This window comes from Psittacula echo (assembly GCF_963264785.1).
Source record: "Psittacula echo genome assembly, chromosome: 3".
Lineage (NCBI taxonomy): Eukaryota > Metazoa > Chordata > Aves > Psittaciformes > Psittacidae > Psittacula > Psittacula echo.
Window position 1 is genome coordinate 51,262,163 of NC_137736.1, and position 18,389 is coordinate 51,280,551.

At 38.3% G+C, this 18,389-nt stretch overlaps 1 protein-coding gene across 1 annotated transcript in view; it reads right to left on the reverse strand.

Annotated features, from left to right (window-relative positions):
- Positions 1 to 18,389, reverse strand: part of WWC3 (WWC family member 3) — a 103,680-nt gene that overhangs the window by 46,822 nt on the left and 38,469 nt on the right. Inside the window, exons 2-5 of the mRNA XM_080614468.1 lie at positions 15,099 to 15,208; positions 10,149 to 10,352; positions 7,028 to 7,104; positions 4,630 to 4,709 (exon numbers count right to left, since the gene is read on the reverse strand). Coding sequence (XP_080470594.1) covers positions 4,630 to 4,709; positions 7,028 to 7,104; positions 10,149 to 10,352; positions 15,099 to 15,208 — 471 coding nt within the window. The remainder of the gene's footprint in view (positions 1 to 4,629; positions 4,710 to 7,027; positions 7,105 to 10,148; positions 10,353 to 15,098; positions 15,209 to 18,389) is intronic.

Consider the following 18,389-nt stretch of genomic DNA (forward strand, 5'->3'; position numbering starts at 1 on the left):
AAAAACAAGAAAGGACTTAAGTGTCATACACATGAAAGCTGGATTTTTGTTCAGTTGGGTTTGGTTTTAAGATGTTTACTTAAGTCTTCACTAATTTTTAATTAAAATCCTGAAAATATTAGATAAAGCCATGATAAAACAATGAATCCAATTCACTAGAAGTTACATGAAAAAGATAATGTGGTTTTCTCTGAAGGTTACCTTAATGCTAAGAACATAGATTCCACCCAAACATTAGACCCAAAAATGCCTCCTACACAACTGCTCATTATATTGCTCGCCATGTCCAAGATGGCATTTCAGGAAATTATTTAATTTCAACCATATTTTTGTCCAGTTACCGAAAGATTCATGTATCTGGGCATCATAAACTGGTATTCGTTTAAGAAAAGAATCAGAAAAATTTCTACTGCCAGAAGTACTTGAGCTTAAATCAGCATCTCTGTCAACCTAAAGTGACTTAAGTATCTTAGAAAAATATTTGCTATTAATTGTTTGTTAATTTTATTTCCTCCTTTCATAAAGCTCTAGTTTTGAAAGCCACAGAGTTAACAGGAATCTTCCATTTTATTACTAAAAAAGAACAGGATACAAATACAGATTAGACGTTTGTATGAACAGAAAGAACACTCAGATAATACACAAAACTATGAATAAAGTATGCATTTTCTGAAGGAAAACTACCAATACACTTGCAATAGTTTCAGTCATGAAGGGCAGTTTCCATGTTGCTCTGTTTTCCTCCACATGCTTTCAACAATGCAAGACTCTCCCTGTCCTCACCAAAGCACGGATTTGTAGCTGAGTTAATATTTGATTGTAAAGCTTTTGTCAGGTCTTATATCCTCTAAACTAGTCTGCAGCTACAAATTGTTTAGTCAGTCCTAACTCCCTGTCTCTCCTAACTTCCCACAGTGTTCACTTCACTCGGCCAACTGGCCGAGTTTTCATTTCCTTTGTTGCTAAATGCCTTCTTCCGCCAAAATTCCTGCCGGCACACAGAAGGGCCACTGAAAACACAGGGGAGGAGGAACTGCTCCTCGTTCTCAGTCCCTGGCGCCAGGTCAGAGGAAGGAGTTTGTTCCAGGAAAGGCTCATCTTTAATCCTGTAACTGGACTGCAACAAGATCAGCCGCACCTCGGGGAAAAGGTGTCTGTGGAGGCCAAGAAACACCATCACACAGGGTGAAATCTTTGCAGGCTTTAAACGATGAGCTCCAGAAAGTCTCCATTGGGCAACGGCAGACTGCGATGTCCGAAGGCTTATCACAACATTGCCAAATTTGGATGAAACTGTAGAAAACAGTCCTAATGAAAAGCTGCAGCACTACAAAGTTTGAAATTCTGACTGTACGGGAGTTGTAGAGGTATTTAAAAAAACCTCAATCCTTTCACAACACCCCCCTTTTCCCTAGTTGTTTTGTAGTTTTGGTTTTTTTTGGTTTTTAATTCTCAAAGATGGCTTAAGCCATTTGACTAAAATTAAAAAGAACAGAAAACAAAATACAGTCCAAGGCAGACACTGTATGCAGAAAATGTCAATGCAAGTGATTTGCATTTAACGAAGGCATTTGAATCAGTGACATAAAATGATGAAAACACTGAGCAACCTAATTACCCTTCACATAAAGTTTGTCTCTTCTCTGAGAGCTAGAGCCAGCAGAGGTTGCACAAAGAGTCATACAGCAGCAGGTTCTGATACCTGCTCATAACCCATCCTAGTCAGACTTTAAAAGCAAGCTTTCAAATAAATGGAAAGCTCAAAGTGTGACAGCTCCTAATACTGTTCTTGGCTTATACTTGAAATAAAAGTTAAGAACCTGGCTTCAAAAAAAAGCTGAACAGGATGCATACTATTCTCAGTCTGGCAGTAACTGAAGATTTGACCTGGCACAAGAAGGAATAAAAGCTATGCTGACCAAAAATGTAGAAAAGGTAAGAAAAGGGGGAAATCTCTGAGATGCAAAAAACTTGGAAAAGAAAAATAAAAGAAGTGTGTTGGGGGGGATATCAGCATTTTTGTTTTAAAGCAGAAGCTGTTTCTTTTCAGACAATATACTTACTTTGTGGATACGTAAAAGAGAAAATACTTCAGCTTTGGTACTTGACTTGAGTGACCCTTCTCTCCTCACAAACACAAGGGGTAGGGGAGAGATCACTCAGGGACAACCTACAGCACAGTTAGGCTTTTAGTCCAATTTGTATCCTGAGTACACAAAAAGGCTAGAAAAACTTCGCTCTTCATTTGTTAGTGTGAGTGCTCTGCAAAGTGGCAAACTGCTCCAAAGAAATCATGGATCTCACCAGAAAGGCAATTAAAAAATTACTTGAAAACATAAAAAGCAAACAAACCCACCAGCCTCTGGTGCAAGCAAAGTCACTGCACTTGACTTTGAAGGCAGAAACACTGACAGAAACTCACTGCAATGCCAGGTAACACACCAGCAAAATGTTCTCCCCAACTTCAGCCAGCAACAACAAATGGCCTAGTACACCAATGGGACAAAGAGTGACCATAGTAACAGCAGCAATGAGCAGCACCAGAGCTCTGAGTTGTCATGCTGGAACTTTTAAGCTAAATTATTAGAGTGACCACTGACTAATCAGATAGGCTTTAAACTAATTCTTCTCTTGAATGTCTCTCCTATATACCCATCCTGGAGTACAAGCAACTTCACTTGGGCTAAAAGCCAAGACTAACATTTGTACTCTTAATCATTTCCAGACTTCACTTTTCAAAAAGTTGCACTACTTTGTTGGATTATCTTAAATGAATTAGATTAATTAAAACAATCTTGAGTTTCAAATGGCCTTCAAATACTTTAATAATCCTGTTCAAGTCAAATACTTTAATAATCCTGTTCAAGTGGTTAGTCCTTTTTATAAAACAACTGAACCTACACCCTTAAAATAACCCAATACACCAGAAGGAAACCAAACACAGAAAGTAAAAAAGGGAAAACAATTCTTACTCACTTAAAGAAAATATGATTAAGAATCTTAAGACTAAAATGCTTTTGTTCAGTTACTGCTTACGTATGTAGGCCTCCATCCTAAAACATCGACTACACTTAGATTACTTAAAATAGCTATTGATGAAATATACTGAGTGCTTTGTTTTACCAATTTTCAGCTAGTATCATACATTAACAACTCCACCAACTAGCTGTAAAGGCTTCTGGAAGTCAATAAAAACGTATTTATGCCTGAAAATGATTACATTATATCTGCCAATATATGAAGGATTTTAGCTGAACAAGTATACTTCGCTGAATCTTTTAAAATGCATTGTAAGTCACAAGAACCTTGTAAGCTTAAAAAGAAACCCAAACAAACAAAACCACCAAAAGATATGAAGTGCATGCACTACTCACCCTCCTTTAAAAACAAAATCTGAGTGTCTCCCTTTATACCATTTTGTTAACATGATACCAAACAAAATCGAAGTTGGAAAACAAGTAACCTCATTTCTCTAGGATGCCTGGAACTTTGCCAGAATTACTGAAGCAAAAGCGTGCGTCCATGCTTTGTAGCACCAACACAATAAATCCAAAGCTTCAGAATTTTTCCATGGATACCGTACTTACGCTGCAAAATACATTAGACATGCAACAGTTCCAATATTTTCAGGAAGCGCCTGCATTAAGCAGTTCATTCACATACATGCTGGAAAAAAGGCCAAGATTTCTAAACGCACAGCCACATGTCCAAGGCAAATCCACGAGCTGTTCAACACACGGTCTAGCCCCTAGCCTTGTTGAACAGATCTGGAAGTCACAACAACCTGTGTTTACCTGCCATCTTTTCCATGGCCTGGCAACCTCTCTCCCTATTCCACTGGGCATCCCGCGTACTTGCTACGTGTGTAGGTGACTAAGCACTGCACAGATGGAAGTCACTCAGTTCCCATCTGATGGTCTGCAGGAAAAGTGGCAAGGAGAGGGTCACCAGAACAGTTCGCAACTTTTGCCACCAGTGAACACAGAGGAAACAGAGCACAGGCTGCCTAAAAGCCCTGGGAGCAATGGTAAATTGCCCAGAGCTGCCTTTCCTCACAGGGAGCAGACAAGGACTCACACTTACATGCACTTATGCAACAAAAAAACCAAATGTCTCACAGACTGTCAGATTTACAGTACACACAAATGTACTACACTGCTACACTGTGCAGAAATAAGACAACCTGACCATCATATAAAAGGAAGAAGCAGCGTTGTGGTGCACAGCCTACCCCAAGGAATATTTGTGCCCAGCCAGAAAGCCTTGGTACTGTTCACAGGAAAACTACTCTACTGTATGGTGCTTCAGGCTGTACACATCTCCAAAAAACATTTGGAAAATATTTTTTAAATCTAATTCCACCTCAGCATCTTCAGGAACAATGACAGAACAGGGGCTATAAAAACTGGGTTTGTATGTGGATCTATAGTCTCTAGTTACTTCTGTCCAACCCTCCTTCCATCATTTCACACGGTTCTCCCCCTGCATCACTTAGCACAGCAAAAACTCTGAATCAAAGCAATTAAGAGGTTTCAACCATTTTGGGGTTTTTTTTGGCAATACTTTTCTAAGAAATTATTCCAAGGTGAATAAAGAAAAAAAAGGTCCTCCCACAAACTCTTAACTTACTCTTGCAGAGTTTCCACTCCTTTTTCCTTATATTGCAGCTCCTGCTTCATCTGCGCCAATTCTCGTTTTAGCCTAGAAAGCTAAAGATAACAAAATGAAGTAATAAAATGTAACAGAAACTTTCATAATAAAATAATTATTTTTCAAATACAGAATATTAGGTTACTTAAAAAAACTGGAAGTGATAATCTAAGTTCTCTTTCTCTTTTTTGCTTTAAAATTTGCACTAAAATAACAGAAGACTTTCTGTTCATAAGTCTTAAGTCTTCTGTTCATAATATCATAAGACCCAATCAAACAGTGGTCACAACATTCAGTTTGCAAAGTATCAATTTCCTCATCTATTTTCTTCATTTCCTTTCTCCAATAGCCTATGCCAACAATCAGCAAGTTTCAATCCATACAGTTTCTCTTCTCCCCTTATAGCTGAGAGGCACCTCTCAACTCTCTTCAACTCTTTAGTCAACGTAAAAAACCTCTGAACATACAATGCTGTTAATTTTTCTATCTGGGAAAACAAAAATCACTGGCAACAAAACTGGCTTCTCTCCCAGAAATGGCAGCCTGATTTTCTACATTATTTTCATATTGTCCTCCCCACTCAATCTCCCTGCCAATTACCTTAATCCAATCAGTGAGCATAAATCAAAAGTGACAAAGCAGAGATGTCTCCAAAACATAATTTTATCGGTTTATGAAAACAAATGCCTAAGTAGGTTGGGCAGACTTCGAAGACTGCTATCAGCACTAGGAATGATCTGCAAAGAAATAGCTTCTTGCCCTCCGAAACTTACAGATAACTGAGAGCAATGGGGGGAGAAGGATGAAAGGGACTACAAACAAATGGGTGGAATGAAGGTGTTTTCAGTGTGTGCCAGTGAGCCATGAGACTGAACTGAGAGCTCAAAGAAAGGCAGGCACGGAAGGAAAAAAGCTCTCTCTTCTCAAACTATCAAATTTGGTACCTTTTCTAAAATTAATCCAGTGCTCTTGATTTTTACATGTATGTCAATAAAGGACAAAACCATTACTAAAAAAAGGAGTAAAAAAAAAAAATAAAAAATCCATCCATATCCAGGCATAGATTTATTTTGTCAGCTCTATTCCAAGAGTGAGGGGCGTGGCACCAGACCCCAAAACACGCCTAAAACCTCACCAGCTCTTTCAACACTCACCAAAAGTAAAATGAAAAAATACATCGCTAATATCACACACACACAAACACTTTTCAGTGCATATTTTATTCTATTGCCTGAAGCAACTCAATGCCTATGCACATAGGCAATTGAACAAGTTATCCTATGCACTCAGAAGATTGCTTTGTTTGAAAATGCAGGGAAAGAGAAATAACCATTTAAGTGAAGACTTTGTTTATTTCTTTAAATACTATTTAAATAAATAAGGCTTGTTTTCTCGTTTAGAGCACGCTGGCATTTAGAGTATGTAAACCAAGCAAACACTAGTCAGCATGTAGTAAACATACGCAGATAGAATAAATGCCTTTGAAGGGTGGTGAACAGGATTTACTTTCAGAGGCACTCATGTGAAAAGTGGTCACTACAACAAAAATGGAACACTATCCTGCAAAGATAAGTGTTTTTTATTTATTTTGTGAGCTAAGTGCCTGGCACGCTAAATCCCATTTTATCCTTTAATAAAAAGAAACATACCATTTGGAAAAAGGTTCTAGAGTTTGATATTATAAACTGCTTTTTAGAACTGCTCTATCAATTTGCTTGAAACTAATGCACAGACTTCTTTGCTAAAGCAGAATGGGAGAAATTCAAGAAAACTATTCAACCAAGACAGTACCAAAAGCATGATTCTAGCATTATTTTTTTTTAAAGGAGCATTTTTATTACAGAACTGCCTATCACTACTGCCTGCCACCGTCAGAATGCTTGCACCCCCTCATAGAGGAGCCCTGGTCAAATCACCTAAAAAGTTCTATCTGGCCAACATGTCTACCAAATTGCAAGCAGCTTTCTAAATGGCTGAATCTAGAATTCAGTGACATCCACAGAACCCCACTGAAAAAGGGTAAATGGGAAACTATGAAGCCAGTGGGCTTGAACTGCACTTACTCAAGGAAGAATTGGGCTACAGAGCATTTACTAGCTGTGCCAGTTCTGAAAGCCTGGCTGAGTTTGCCTCTGACATCTGTGACAAAAATCTTTATGCTTTTAACATGGAAAAAGCATTACTTTGCAAGTTACTGAAATGTAGTAAATATAGATTTGTTTTAACAGAACAGCAGGACAAAGTAGAAAAGCAGTTTTACAGTACTCTATTCTAAAAATGTACACACAGTGTAAATGATAGGGTAAATAAAAACACACAGACCCCTTCCTTCCCCATGCCCAAATCATATTTCTACAAAACAAAAAAAGTTACTCACTCTGTCACGACGGCTGGCTATTTCTGCTTTGATCTGATACGGGTCATACTTGGTATTAGTTGAAAATCCAGAGAACGCTAAACAGATGGAAAACAGCATTTTACATTAATTTTTTTTACTTCTTTAATACAGCTGTTAAGATGTGGCATTATTTAATAGACCACTGCATTCATTCTTTGTGTCACAAGTCACTAGGTTTTAAAATAATCCTCTGAGCTTAAAGTACAACTGAAGAACTACATTTGGTGTGCCTGAATTATATTTTTTGTTGTTCTGAAAAACAAAAACCTTATATAGCAGCACTGTATATTGCCTAAAAGCAACCAGCTTCCATGACAGGATTTACTGATGCAAGCAATTTGTGTAACGTTAACAATTGCTAATTGTTTCCTAGGTATGTTGAATTAACAGTATGATAGGGACTGAAGTAAAAAATGAATTTTGTTCTGACAATAGGTTTTGTGTTTTCTATCAGCTACAGAGAGAAGCTGCCTCCTAAAGCAACAACATAGGGAACCGACAATACAGATCAACCTCTAGCAAGTGAGCTCTTAACACTGCACATCTAGAGTCAGGCAATGATTTCAAGGTGTGGCATTACAAGCTGAAGCCTACACAGATGAAGTAAAGGGACTACAGGATAGACTGGCGAAGACCAACCATGATTTACTGAGTGAGCCATTCACAGCAGCACTGGCCCACTGAAAAACGCCTGGTATGTGAAGGGATGGTGTTGTGCTGTTAGATCTACCATCCCTTTGCAGAGCTGAAGGCTGCTGCTTTGAAACCCGTATCTGCATTGCACTGAACCTTTTGACTCTCCAAAGAATACTGCTACGCCAAGGTCATGTCAAGCATGCAGGAACTTGCCAAAATGTGTAGTCATGCCTGGACTAATTCTCTAAATCCAGGATTTTCTCTGGATTTTTTAAACAGTGCTGATCACAACTGAGTCACAAAACTGCTGCATTGGCACCTCCCTGCCAACCCACGACCGCTGAGCTCACGCCACCTCCCACTCATGAGCAGACGACACTGACGCAATGGCAGCACCCACAAGCAAAGACGAAAGTTGTGAAGTTTTAGTTCTTTTCACACAACAAACTGAAACAACTAGTGGTGGAGGCAGGAGAATCGTCAATATGAGCACCTAATTTTGGCCATATAATTGCACTTGAATTAGGAGCCTAGAATTTCTGTACAATAAATTGAGCAGCAAGCATTCCAGAGTGAAGTGAAGTTGAATTAAGAAAACAAGCGGAGAAGCCTTGGGGAATCTTGAGTTGACAGCATGATTAATCCCCAAAGGGATTTTATTTTTTTTTTAACAGCTCATCTGACTAATCAGCCCATATCATTTTCTCACAACAGATGCATATGACCTTAAACCAATATAAAATATATTAACACATCTGTAGAAAATTAAAGTATTTTTGTCACCTCAAAACAAGTGAAAGGTTTTAAGTCATTTTACAGTATTTCATTATCAATTTCACAGTAATACCTAAAAAAAAAAAAAAAAATCAGAGGACTGGGAAACCTAAAAGTCAACTGACATAGCATTTGCATACATGCTACAAAGAACCTCCATTTTTTCAGTCATATTTTGCTGCTGTTTCAAGCAATTTGTTTTTCCAAAAGTTTAAAAAGATGAAAAACAGGTTATGGTTTTTTAGTGTATTACCATCAACAGTTTCTCTCTGTATATTCACCTGAAGTAATGTAACAAAATATCCCACAGAATGATTGCAAATTTTCAAAATACCAAAAGCTCAAGCTCCTAGGAAAGTATTCTAATACATGCGTATTCAGATTTTATAATCCGTGGGAAAAAATGATCACATTATCTTTTATCTTATTGCAAGTCCTTAACCAGTAGTTAAACACTCTGTTTAAACAAGACTTTCTTTTTTAAAATTACTTTCTCAATAAGGAAAAAAAAAAATTTCTTAATAATTCTTAAGAAACTTGAATGTAACAGGGAGAAATAAGACTAGCCACAACTGTTCAGTTACGTCACAAAATAAATCACACAATTCTTGTATTTAAAACTAAACAAAAAGATGAGATAATCCCAGTTCAAGAGTAAAGGAACACTTGGTCAAGACCATCTGGGACACCTCAGCCCCAGAAAACATTTTGGCATACCTATGAATTACCTTGAATTCATAAATACTACTGGATGAGTAGCTAAACACTTCTACCCAGATGCCTGCTTTAATTCCCCTCTCCACAGTCAGGTTTCTTGAACATTTTCAGAAAGGGCTGAGGAGAGCTTCCCATACTTACGAAGTACTTGGCATTTATCAGCAAAGCCTTCAGTTAAACTATTGCTGTACACATGATGACCACTGAAAAGCTACCAGAGCAGTGAAACACCACACTTTCACATGGCAAATGGGTATATCCATTTGATACACTTTGAACTAGATTGTTTTAACTTTTCAGCACCAGCTGTTTTGACTTGCACCAGCCAATAGCCATGACAGCAGTGCAACAACATCAGATTTTAGTAAAAGTCCATCATCTACTTTCAAGCTACCAGAGATATCTGAAGAATGAAAAGGGCAAGAAATCAAGGCTCTACAACCTACATCACCAGTGCTAGAATCACAGGCTGAGAGTCAAGAATGAGGTGCATTAATGAAACACTACTTCCCACTTTGTGGTCACAGGTACTCCTGACCACAACACCTTGTCCCTAACTCTTTATAGCAATAAATCAACCATGGATCCTCAGAAGGCTTCCCCTAAGATGATGGTGCCTCCCCTTGTCAAGAGTGGAATAATCCATGAATTTAGGAGGGCAAGTACGTGACTGATCATCAACAATCAGTCCTGTCTTTGTTGCCTTACATGAATCATTATTACACCTGGCTCTGTGATGGCTAGAGATGGTAGCTGGGATATACCCCTGTTTAATGTTGATTAAAAGGCATATTCTAATAGACCTAACAGGAAATGGAATTCTCTGAATAACAGTCAAAGGACAGCACCTCACTTCTGTAGTCAGGATCTTCATTCAGAGGAGAACGAAGTGATAGAAACACTTCACACACTTTCTTACACCACATGTTGTACAAGGCAGGTGGGCAAATCAAGAAAAGGCTAGCAAACTCACAGCTGGCATAAGAACAGCTGTCATCCTCACACATTTTGTGCAATTGTTGATATTCTTCTTGGGCCAGCTCAAAACGCTGCTGCTTTATTTGGTAAATCTCCTTCTTGGCATTGAGTGCCTCCTGGGCAACAATTAAGTATTCCTTTAGCATGCGTTCCTGCTCCCTCCTCCATTGCTCCCTTGGGTCCTCAATTTGTGTGAGCTCTAAGGAGAAAAGCATTAAAAAAAAAAAAAAAAAAAAGTAAGATGCTGCGTACCACAAAGTATAAATTATTTGGTTAAAGACTGTTCACAACTAGCATACATAACACTATAGTGCTCAAAATCACTCCAGCCTGGACAAAAAAAAAGGAAGGATGCAGAGCGGAAGAACAGGAAAATCCCTTTCAAATATAAAAGACATTTAAATTTTATTATTTTCCTTACAAACTAGTGCAAACCCAACAAAAACTGTGTTTTGACTCTTACTGTCCCTCATAGCCAACTTGAAAATTCTAAAAACAACCCAAAAACCCACTACATACTTCACAAGTATAACATCCTGAAGTGTCAGTGACTACACCTGTGTAATTAAGAATAATGTAATTCAACAGAAATTAGTATTTTAATCCCAAATCCACAAAAACATTTCAACTGCTTCTTTTTTGTCTTATGAAATAGCATTCTCATGCTCTCTTTTTCCAGGGTATAGAACAGCCTGCATTCGAACACAAATCAAAAACAGGTTTCCAGTACAAAATCTTTCCCATATATACAGGTTTTCAAAGTTATAATCATACAGCAATCTCCTTGGAGCTGCAAAGACACTTAAGGAGGACACATGCATTAATATCCTAAAAAAAAATTATCAGTTCATTTTTGTGGTGCTGCTCAAGCTAGCAAATATTTTACATAAGGACGTCCATGTAAAGTTTCATGTTTAAGTGAATGCTAATTTCTGCTGATTGAGGCTCTATTGGTAAGAAGTTGCTGCAGATGTAATGTCAATGTTCAAAGTAGTGGCAGAACCTGCAGCACAGTCGGGAGGTAAGTAATCTTCCCAAACTTTGCTTCTCACAAGAGATGAAAGCTAGTTATATTTTGTATTGATCTTGTGAACATAATTCAGTAAACTGGCATCAGTGATGATACAGGAAACTGCAAAAGACTGAGCGCAACACGTTAGTGTCACTCTACTGTCAAGGTCATGCTGACAGCTCTACCATTTGAGAGCCATCTGAAATGTACATAAACAAAAACAAAGTTCATCTATGAACAGTACTTCCACATTTGTCTATTAGGTTTCTAATAACCTTCTCTCTCAACAGCTGTAACTTTTATCTCCCCACAACTTCTCACATTTTAAAGGTATAAAGATCGTGCCTATAGTTCTGCAATTTCTCCCCGTATCCCAGAGACCCTTGATTCCTAGCAGCACTTTCTGGCTCCATTGCCCCCAACTACCTTTGCAGCCCAGGACAGGATGTGTTGCGGCTTGTTCCAATCTCTTAAATCTTTCCCTGCTTGCAGAGCAAGTAGAAGAAAGTAAGAATTCACACTGCAGCCCATCCTTTACTGAGAGCGTGATAATTTCCAATGCTATCTCATCTGCCCATAAGCATTCCTGAAATTTGTATAAATTTAATATTCCTAAAACTGCTAATCCCCTATGGAAACTATGTAGAGATTAATAAATATTTATGAGTCAGAAGAGTTAGAACCCAGGAAGTGTCTCTTTTTGAACAGGAAATTAATGGTTCTAATCTCAACAGACACCAAGGCTAAAATGTTACGTTGTATCCCACATTAAGCTTCTAAGGACCTGTACTACAGGGCACAGTGTCTCTTATGAAATTATTTCAGAAGCTTCTCAAGAGCTAGCAGCACTCTTCTGAGGCAGAAAACTTTCAGTACAGTAGTGATGCTCTTTTCTGATTTATAAAGTACAGAGGTTTCCCTTTGCCCTGGATTTCCACACAAGTTTGCCATGTAACAACACAACTAAAGCCATGTTGTATGACAAAATTCAGTTCCTTAATTTCTTTATAACTAATTAAAAAATAAAAAATAAATACAACAATTCAAGAACAGTTCCAGACAAATGCAGAGAATATATTATTTCCTCACTGGGGAATGCCCAACTGGTTAAAGGAGACTTCAAAGGCTCCCAAGCTTCTGAGGAGGAGGGAAAGGAATTCTGCGGTCGGCAGCCGCCAAGGTTTTTAAGCAATGGCTGGACAAGAGCCAAGAGCAGCTTTGTAAGGGTGTCAACAAAGTACTGAATTTACAGAACAAGATGGAGATCAGGGTTGGAAGCACCACTGAGATTTACAGAAGATTCCTCCGTTCATGGAGGTTTTCAATATAAATGGAAAGTTATTGCCTAGAAATCTTTTTATTACTTTCTGGATAAACAAACATAGTGAGAGGCTTGGAAAAATGAGATGCATTACTGTTTTCTTTTAGAAGGTGCAAAGGCAAAAAGCTTGAGATGGTGCACAAAGCATGAGAGGTTCCTAGTAAGCCTAACTATAGAAAGACTCGCTTTGAAGTATCCCTTGCATTTTTTTTCAGTGTTTCTTGAAAGAAAGCACTTCTGTTTTGTCAATTAACACAGAACTCCAAGGCTGTATGAAGCATTTAATCTGGTCAGCCACAAAAGGCAGTCTTAATGTTTTCACATGGAAGTTGCTATTGCAAGTATTGTAGAAATAGTTCAAAATACAAAGGACTCATTTCAGAAAAACATTTTTTTTCAGTCCCTAACCCATACCTGCCACTTGCCTGACACCATCTCATGATACACATGGTTATCTACTCATTAGTTCTTACTTCTACAAAGGAGGTTAATGCAGTCTTGATTGGTACCTTTGCTGTCCACAGTTTAAAATTGGACCTATTACCCTACTAATTTTTGAATAATGATTACCCAGCTATATTATATAGCTGGTATATTATACCAGCTATAATATCAACTGTGTCTTTCCTCTGAATATAAAACTTGCTTGTATATGCAAGCACTGTATTAGCCTAAGGGTGACAAACCCATTTTGCTGTGACGGTTGAATTACCATTTAGGATAATATCTGTGGGCTGCAAGTAATTAGTTATCATGAAAGAGACAAATTTTGCAACCTTGTTAATTGCAGAATGATTCCTTTCACTCAGTTCAGCACTGGCCCTACAAAGTTTCTATACCTCTGTTCATATATTACCTTTATTTAATTCCTAATACAATTACTTTTGCTTTCCCAGACCAGTTTATATTAATTTTCTCTTTTTGTGCCTTCCTATTGAGCATTTGGGAATTCAGTTCTCCCTGCAAAAAGGCAATCTTCTACAGTTTTTACTCTCAAATGCATAGAAAAAAAAAAAAAAACCCAGCCAGATCTGACATGCCTAAAATGATTAATATCCTTTCTGTAAGTTTTAACTTGATGTCTGTGGTAAAGGAGCTAATAACAAAGTCTGAAAAGCAAAAGCGATTTCATTTTGCACATGATGCTGATTGCCATTTCTACCAAAGATGCCTATCAGGTAGGATGCTTCAGTAGCTTTTTTAGTTACAGCATTGCAATAGGAGTTCATGTTCTGCTCTATATCTATAGGGACTCCTAACGCCTTTTTCAAAGTTCAAGAAAAAGAGTTGCCAATATGCTCATTTAGGCTTTTTTGTCTGGGGAGTTGCTGGTTTTGGGGTTTTTTTACTATGTACGTTCACGCACGTGTACATATGTTGGTACAAGTGCACTCTGTTACTGTACTCTGATGTAAACTTCACTTTTTATTAAGCTTCAACGTTAACTAAAGTCACCATGACAGTTTAAACAGCAATCATTAAGCTACTACTTCTTTTAAACAGAGTTACTGTAAGAATTAGCTAACAGTCTGTATTTATTGCCTTTCAGCTGTCTCGGCTGTCTATCCTTGTGATCAGTGCATTAATAGTTCTTTAAAGTTTATTATTTCATTTGTGATCTTTGTTAATTTCACAACAAATAAAGTACCTATGTGGGTCAAACAATATTATGGGAACATTTGTTACTCTGTCAGGGTTTTTTTAAAATAAGTAATTGTGAAACCACAATACACACGGAATTCCAATGATGGCAGGAAGCCAAAAGCTACTTCTTCACTTTTACTTTTTAATTGACCAGATTTCAAGTAGATAGTATTGAGGTTGTTTCTGCAGATACTATTTACCACTGCTGTGATAGCCCATATAACTACTGTTTTCTTTTCTCCTTCCCTGCCATCTGCCAATTCCTACAATATAGAAAGCATCCACTCATTGATGATAAGAATGATAGCAGCACAAGAGTAACAGCAGCAGTAGTACAAAGCTGTCAAGATAAGGCATTTTTTTTCTACGTAGAACTGGCAAATGTGCCGGACAATGGTGATACAAAGCTCAGTAATAGTCCAAAAAGGAAAATGTTGGAAATTTCTCCCTCTTAGTTTCCAAAAAGGACATCTGTTGTTGTTTCAAGAGCACTTTGTACTGTATCAAGGCATAAAACATACATTGCTTAAGAGCCTAGCAGATTACTGTATTTCATGGTACTCCTAATTAAAAGTCAGCACTTTTCTCTCAGAGTGTATTTTGGTTTTCAACACTGAAGAGTGAAACACGGATGAGTGGAAAAATAGGAAATTTAATAAGAGTATAGCATGAAAATCTTCTTGACAGAGGACAAAAAGCAACAACAAAATTACTGATACTCCACAGTATGATAAAGCAAAACAAAGAAGTTAGATACACTGTAACTCAAGCCTAGGTTGTAAAATTGATTACAAACGGAAGGATTATGCCCCCACTTCAAAGATAAGAAAACAGATACTGCAAGAAATTACTTGCATAGATTTTCTTACTGCAGCATGAGGTGTATAAATGGCATTGGAAACAGAGTTAGTGCCATCAGTAAAGATCAGCTTGCTAGGATTCCTCAAAATAATCATACATCTACTTACGATTTATGTGGTCCATATAATAAACTCCAATCTGTTGATCATAAACAGTTTCCCATCCTAAAGGAAGCTCATCACCAACACAGTCAGCAAATGTCAATGGCTTTGTAATCCTGTAGAAATAAAAATAACACAAATAAATACAAAAGGTACAGAGTTTATAGTGTAACAAATATTATTACATGTTTTGAAGATACCTCCATCATTTGATCACAAACCAGTTACGCTGCTAAGGAATGTAGTAATAATTACAAGCATACAGTTTCAAAATAAAATTTCATTTAAATATGCTGACAGATACTACCCAAACAGGTAAGACAAGCTTCTCCTTTCAAGTTTCTATGTTTAACAGTTTAATTACAATGGCATGCAGTCCTGCCAGTTTTTCTCACATACTGCAAAGAACACAAACATGAAGCTGGAGTTCACCACCGCTAAAAATCACTAGAAACTTTAAGGTGTCAAAGCAGTATAGTGGTTTGTCCTTAAAAAAAAAAATATATATATATATATATATACACACAGATAGAGGTACAATTTAAAAAAAACACTAAATAATAGCTTTCTCCTCTTTTCAAGTATATATTTCTCACTATTAATGATATTCTCTTGGTCCAGACACATCCAAATGACTTCACAGTATCACAGTATCACAGTATGTTAGAGATTGGAAGGGACCTCAAAAGATCATCTAGTGCAATCCCCCTGCCGGAGCAGGAATACCTAGATAAGGTTACACAGGAATGTGTCCAGGCGGGTTTTGAATGTCTCCAGAGAAGGAGACTCCACAACCCCCCTGGGCAGCCTGTTCCAGTGTTCCGTCACCGTCACCCCTCAGTCTCCTCTTCTCCAAACTATAGAGACCCAGCTCCCTCAGCCTTTCCTCATAAGGGAGATGCTCCACTCCCTCAATCATCTTAGTTGCCCTGCGCTGGAGTCTCTCCAGCAGGTCCCTGTCCTTCTTGAACTGAGGGGCCCAGAACTGGACACAATATTCCAGATGTGGTCTCATCAGGGCAGAGTAGAGGGGAAGGAGGACCTCTCTTGACCTACTGACCACCCCCCTTCTCATACACCCCAGGATGCCATTGACCTTCTTGGCCACAAGGGCACAGTGTTGGCTTGTGGTCATCCTGCCATCCACTAGGACCCCCAGGTCCCTCTCTCCTACACTGCTCTTTAACAGATCGTTCCCCAACCTGTACTGGAACCTGGGGTTGTTCCTGCCCAGATGCAGGACTCTACACTTCCTCTAAACAAACATCTTTAAAGCATTCTGAAGCCATTAGAGCAGAAATAGTAACTAATAAGTAACAGCATTGCTACCTAGCAACTTAAAATATCACTTCCCTTGCTACGCAAACAACTTGAAAGACCAGCGGGTAACAGAAAACCAAACCAGCGATTTCAATATTAACAGGAATATTGAAAGTACTGGGTTATAAATCCTACAGAAAGGCTCTAAACCAACACTGTTCTAGAACATCAAGTTATATGGAAAACTACGAAGAATAAATGATACAAATAAAAAAAAAGCTTTCATATTCAGTTAAATCACATTTATTTCCCAAAACACTATTTCAATCATAACTTAACCCTCAAGACAATGTCTTCCTCTAAAAGCTGCCATAAAATTCCTTTCCTGAAAAGCTATCAATATAGCTTTCACAAGGGATATAGATAAAACACCTTCAATATTTATTTGGTGAAGCATTTCTAATGCCTAGAATGACAACAACTTTGCAAAGATTAAATACATGCATTAATTTAGAGACTGACAAGTTCTGCATAACCTATGGCATAATACCATAAAATGGAAATTCTGTTCATATGTTATAATACCCAATAAAGGTTTCCTGACACCAGATTTGGACTATGCTTACAAATACACTGCGGAACAGAGAGATGAGCAGCCCTGCGGAGAAGGACTTGGGGGTGTTGGTCAATGAGAAAATGAACATGAGCCAGCTTCAGTGTGCGCTCGCAGACCAGAAAGCAACCGTATCCTGGGCTGCACCAAGAGGAGCATGACCAGCAGGTCGAGGGAGGTGATCCTGCCCCTCTACTCTGCTCTCGTGAGACCTCACTTGGAGTATTGTGTGCAGTTCTGGTGTCCTCAACATAAAAAGGACATGGAACTGTTGGAACAAGTCCAGAGGAGGGCCACGAGGATGATCAGGGGAGTGGAGCACCTCCTGTATGAAGACAGGCTGAGAAAGTTGGGGGTGTTCAGCCTGGAGAAGAGAAGGCTGCGTGGAGACCTCATAGCAGCCTTCCAGTATCTGAAGTGGGGCTCTAGGGATGCTGGGGAGGGGCTCTTCATTAGGGTCTGTAGTGACAGGGCAAGGGGTAATGGATTCAAACTTAAACAGGGGAAGGTTAGATTGGATATAAGGAAGAAATCCTTTACTGTGAGGGTGGTGAGGCACTGGAATGGGTTGCCCAGGGAGGTTGTGAATGCGCCATTCTTGGCGGTGTTCAAGGCCAGGTTGGATGAGGCCTTGGGTGGCATGGTTTAGTGTGAGGTGTCCCTGCCCATGGCAGGGGCGTTGGAACTAGATGATCTTAAGGTCCTTTCCAACCCTAACTATTCTACGATTCTATGATCGGTAACTGAACTTCAACTTGCATATAACAACAAATTGGTCTGAACTGAAACATGTCTGCTTTTGAACCAGAAGTTTTTCCCCACCCCAAAGCAAAACCAGCCAGAAGAATCCAACAGTAAAGACCTCAAATGATGGAAATACTACTATGGCTACATTCTAGGTATTCCAATGGGCCAGTAAGGACAGCATTCAACCACGAACAAAAACCACATGACTTCACACACAGCAAAGAGAAAAACTGCATTTAACCTGCCTCCTAAAACTATTTTCGCATTCTCAAGTTTAGTGTTTGACACTAACTGTAGTAGAATAAAAACATTTATCCTTACTCACAAAATGTAATATTTTAACAGCTCTGTACAGCAGTTATGAAGACCAAGTTGCTTAGGTCAAATAACAGATTGATCAGATGTAATGGATTCTCAAATATGTATAAACAGTTTAATAAGATGAAGATACACCACTATTTAAAGTAAAAATTTTCTATTACTGACAAATACTTAGTTTACATCATGTAATCATATAAATCCAAAGCTGCTGTATATTCAAAAAAGAAAATGTTACCATGGACTGACATTCACCTAGCAGTCAGGGAGACCAAAATACTGCCAAAATACTTCCGATCTCCCCGGAATTCAGTCAAATATTAAAAATAGAATGTGCATCATTTTTTCTTAAACTCCTA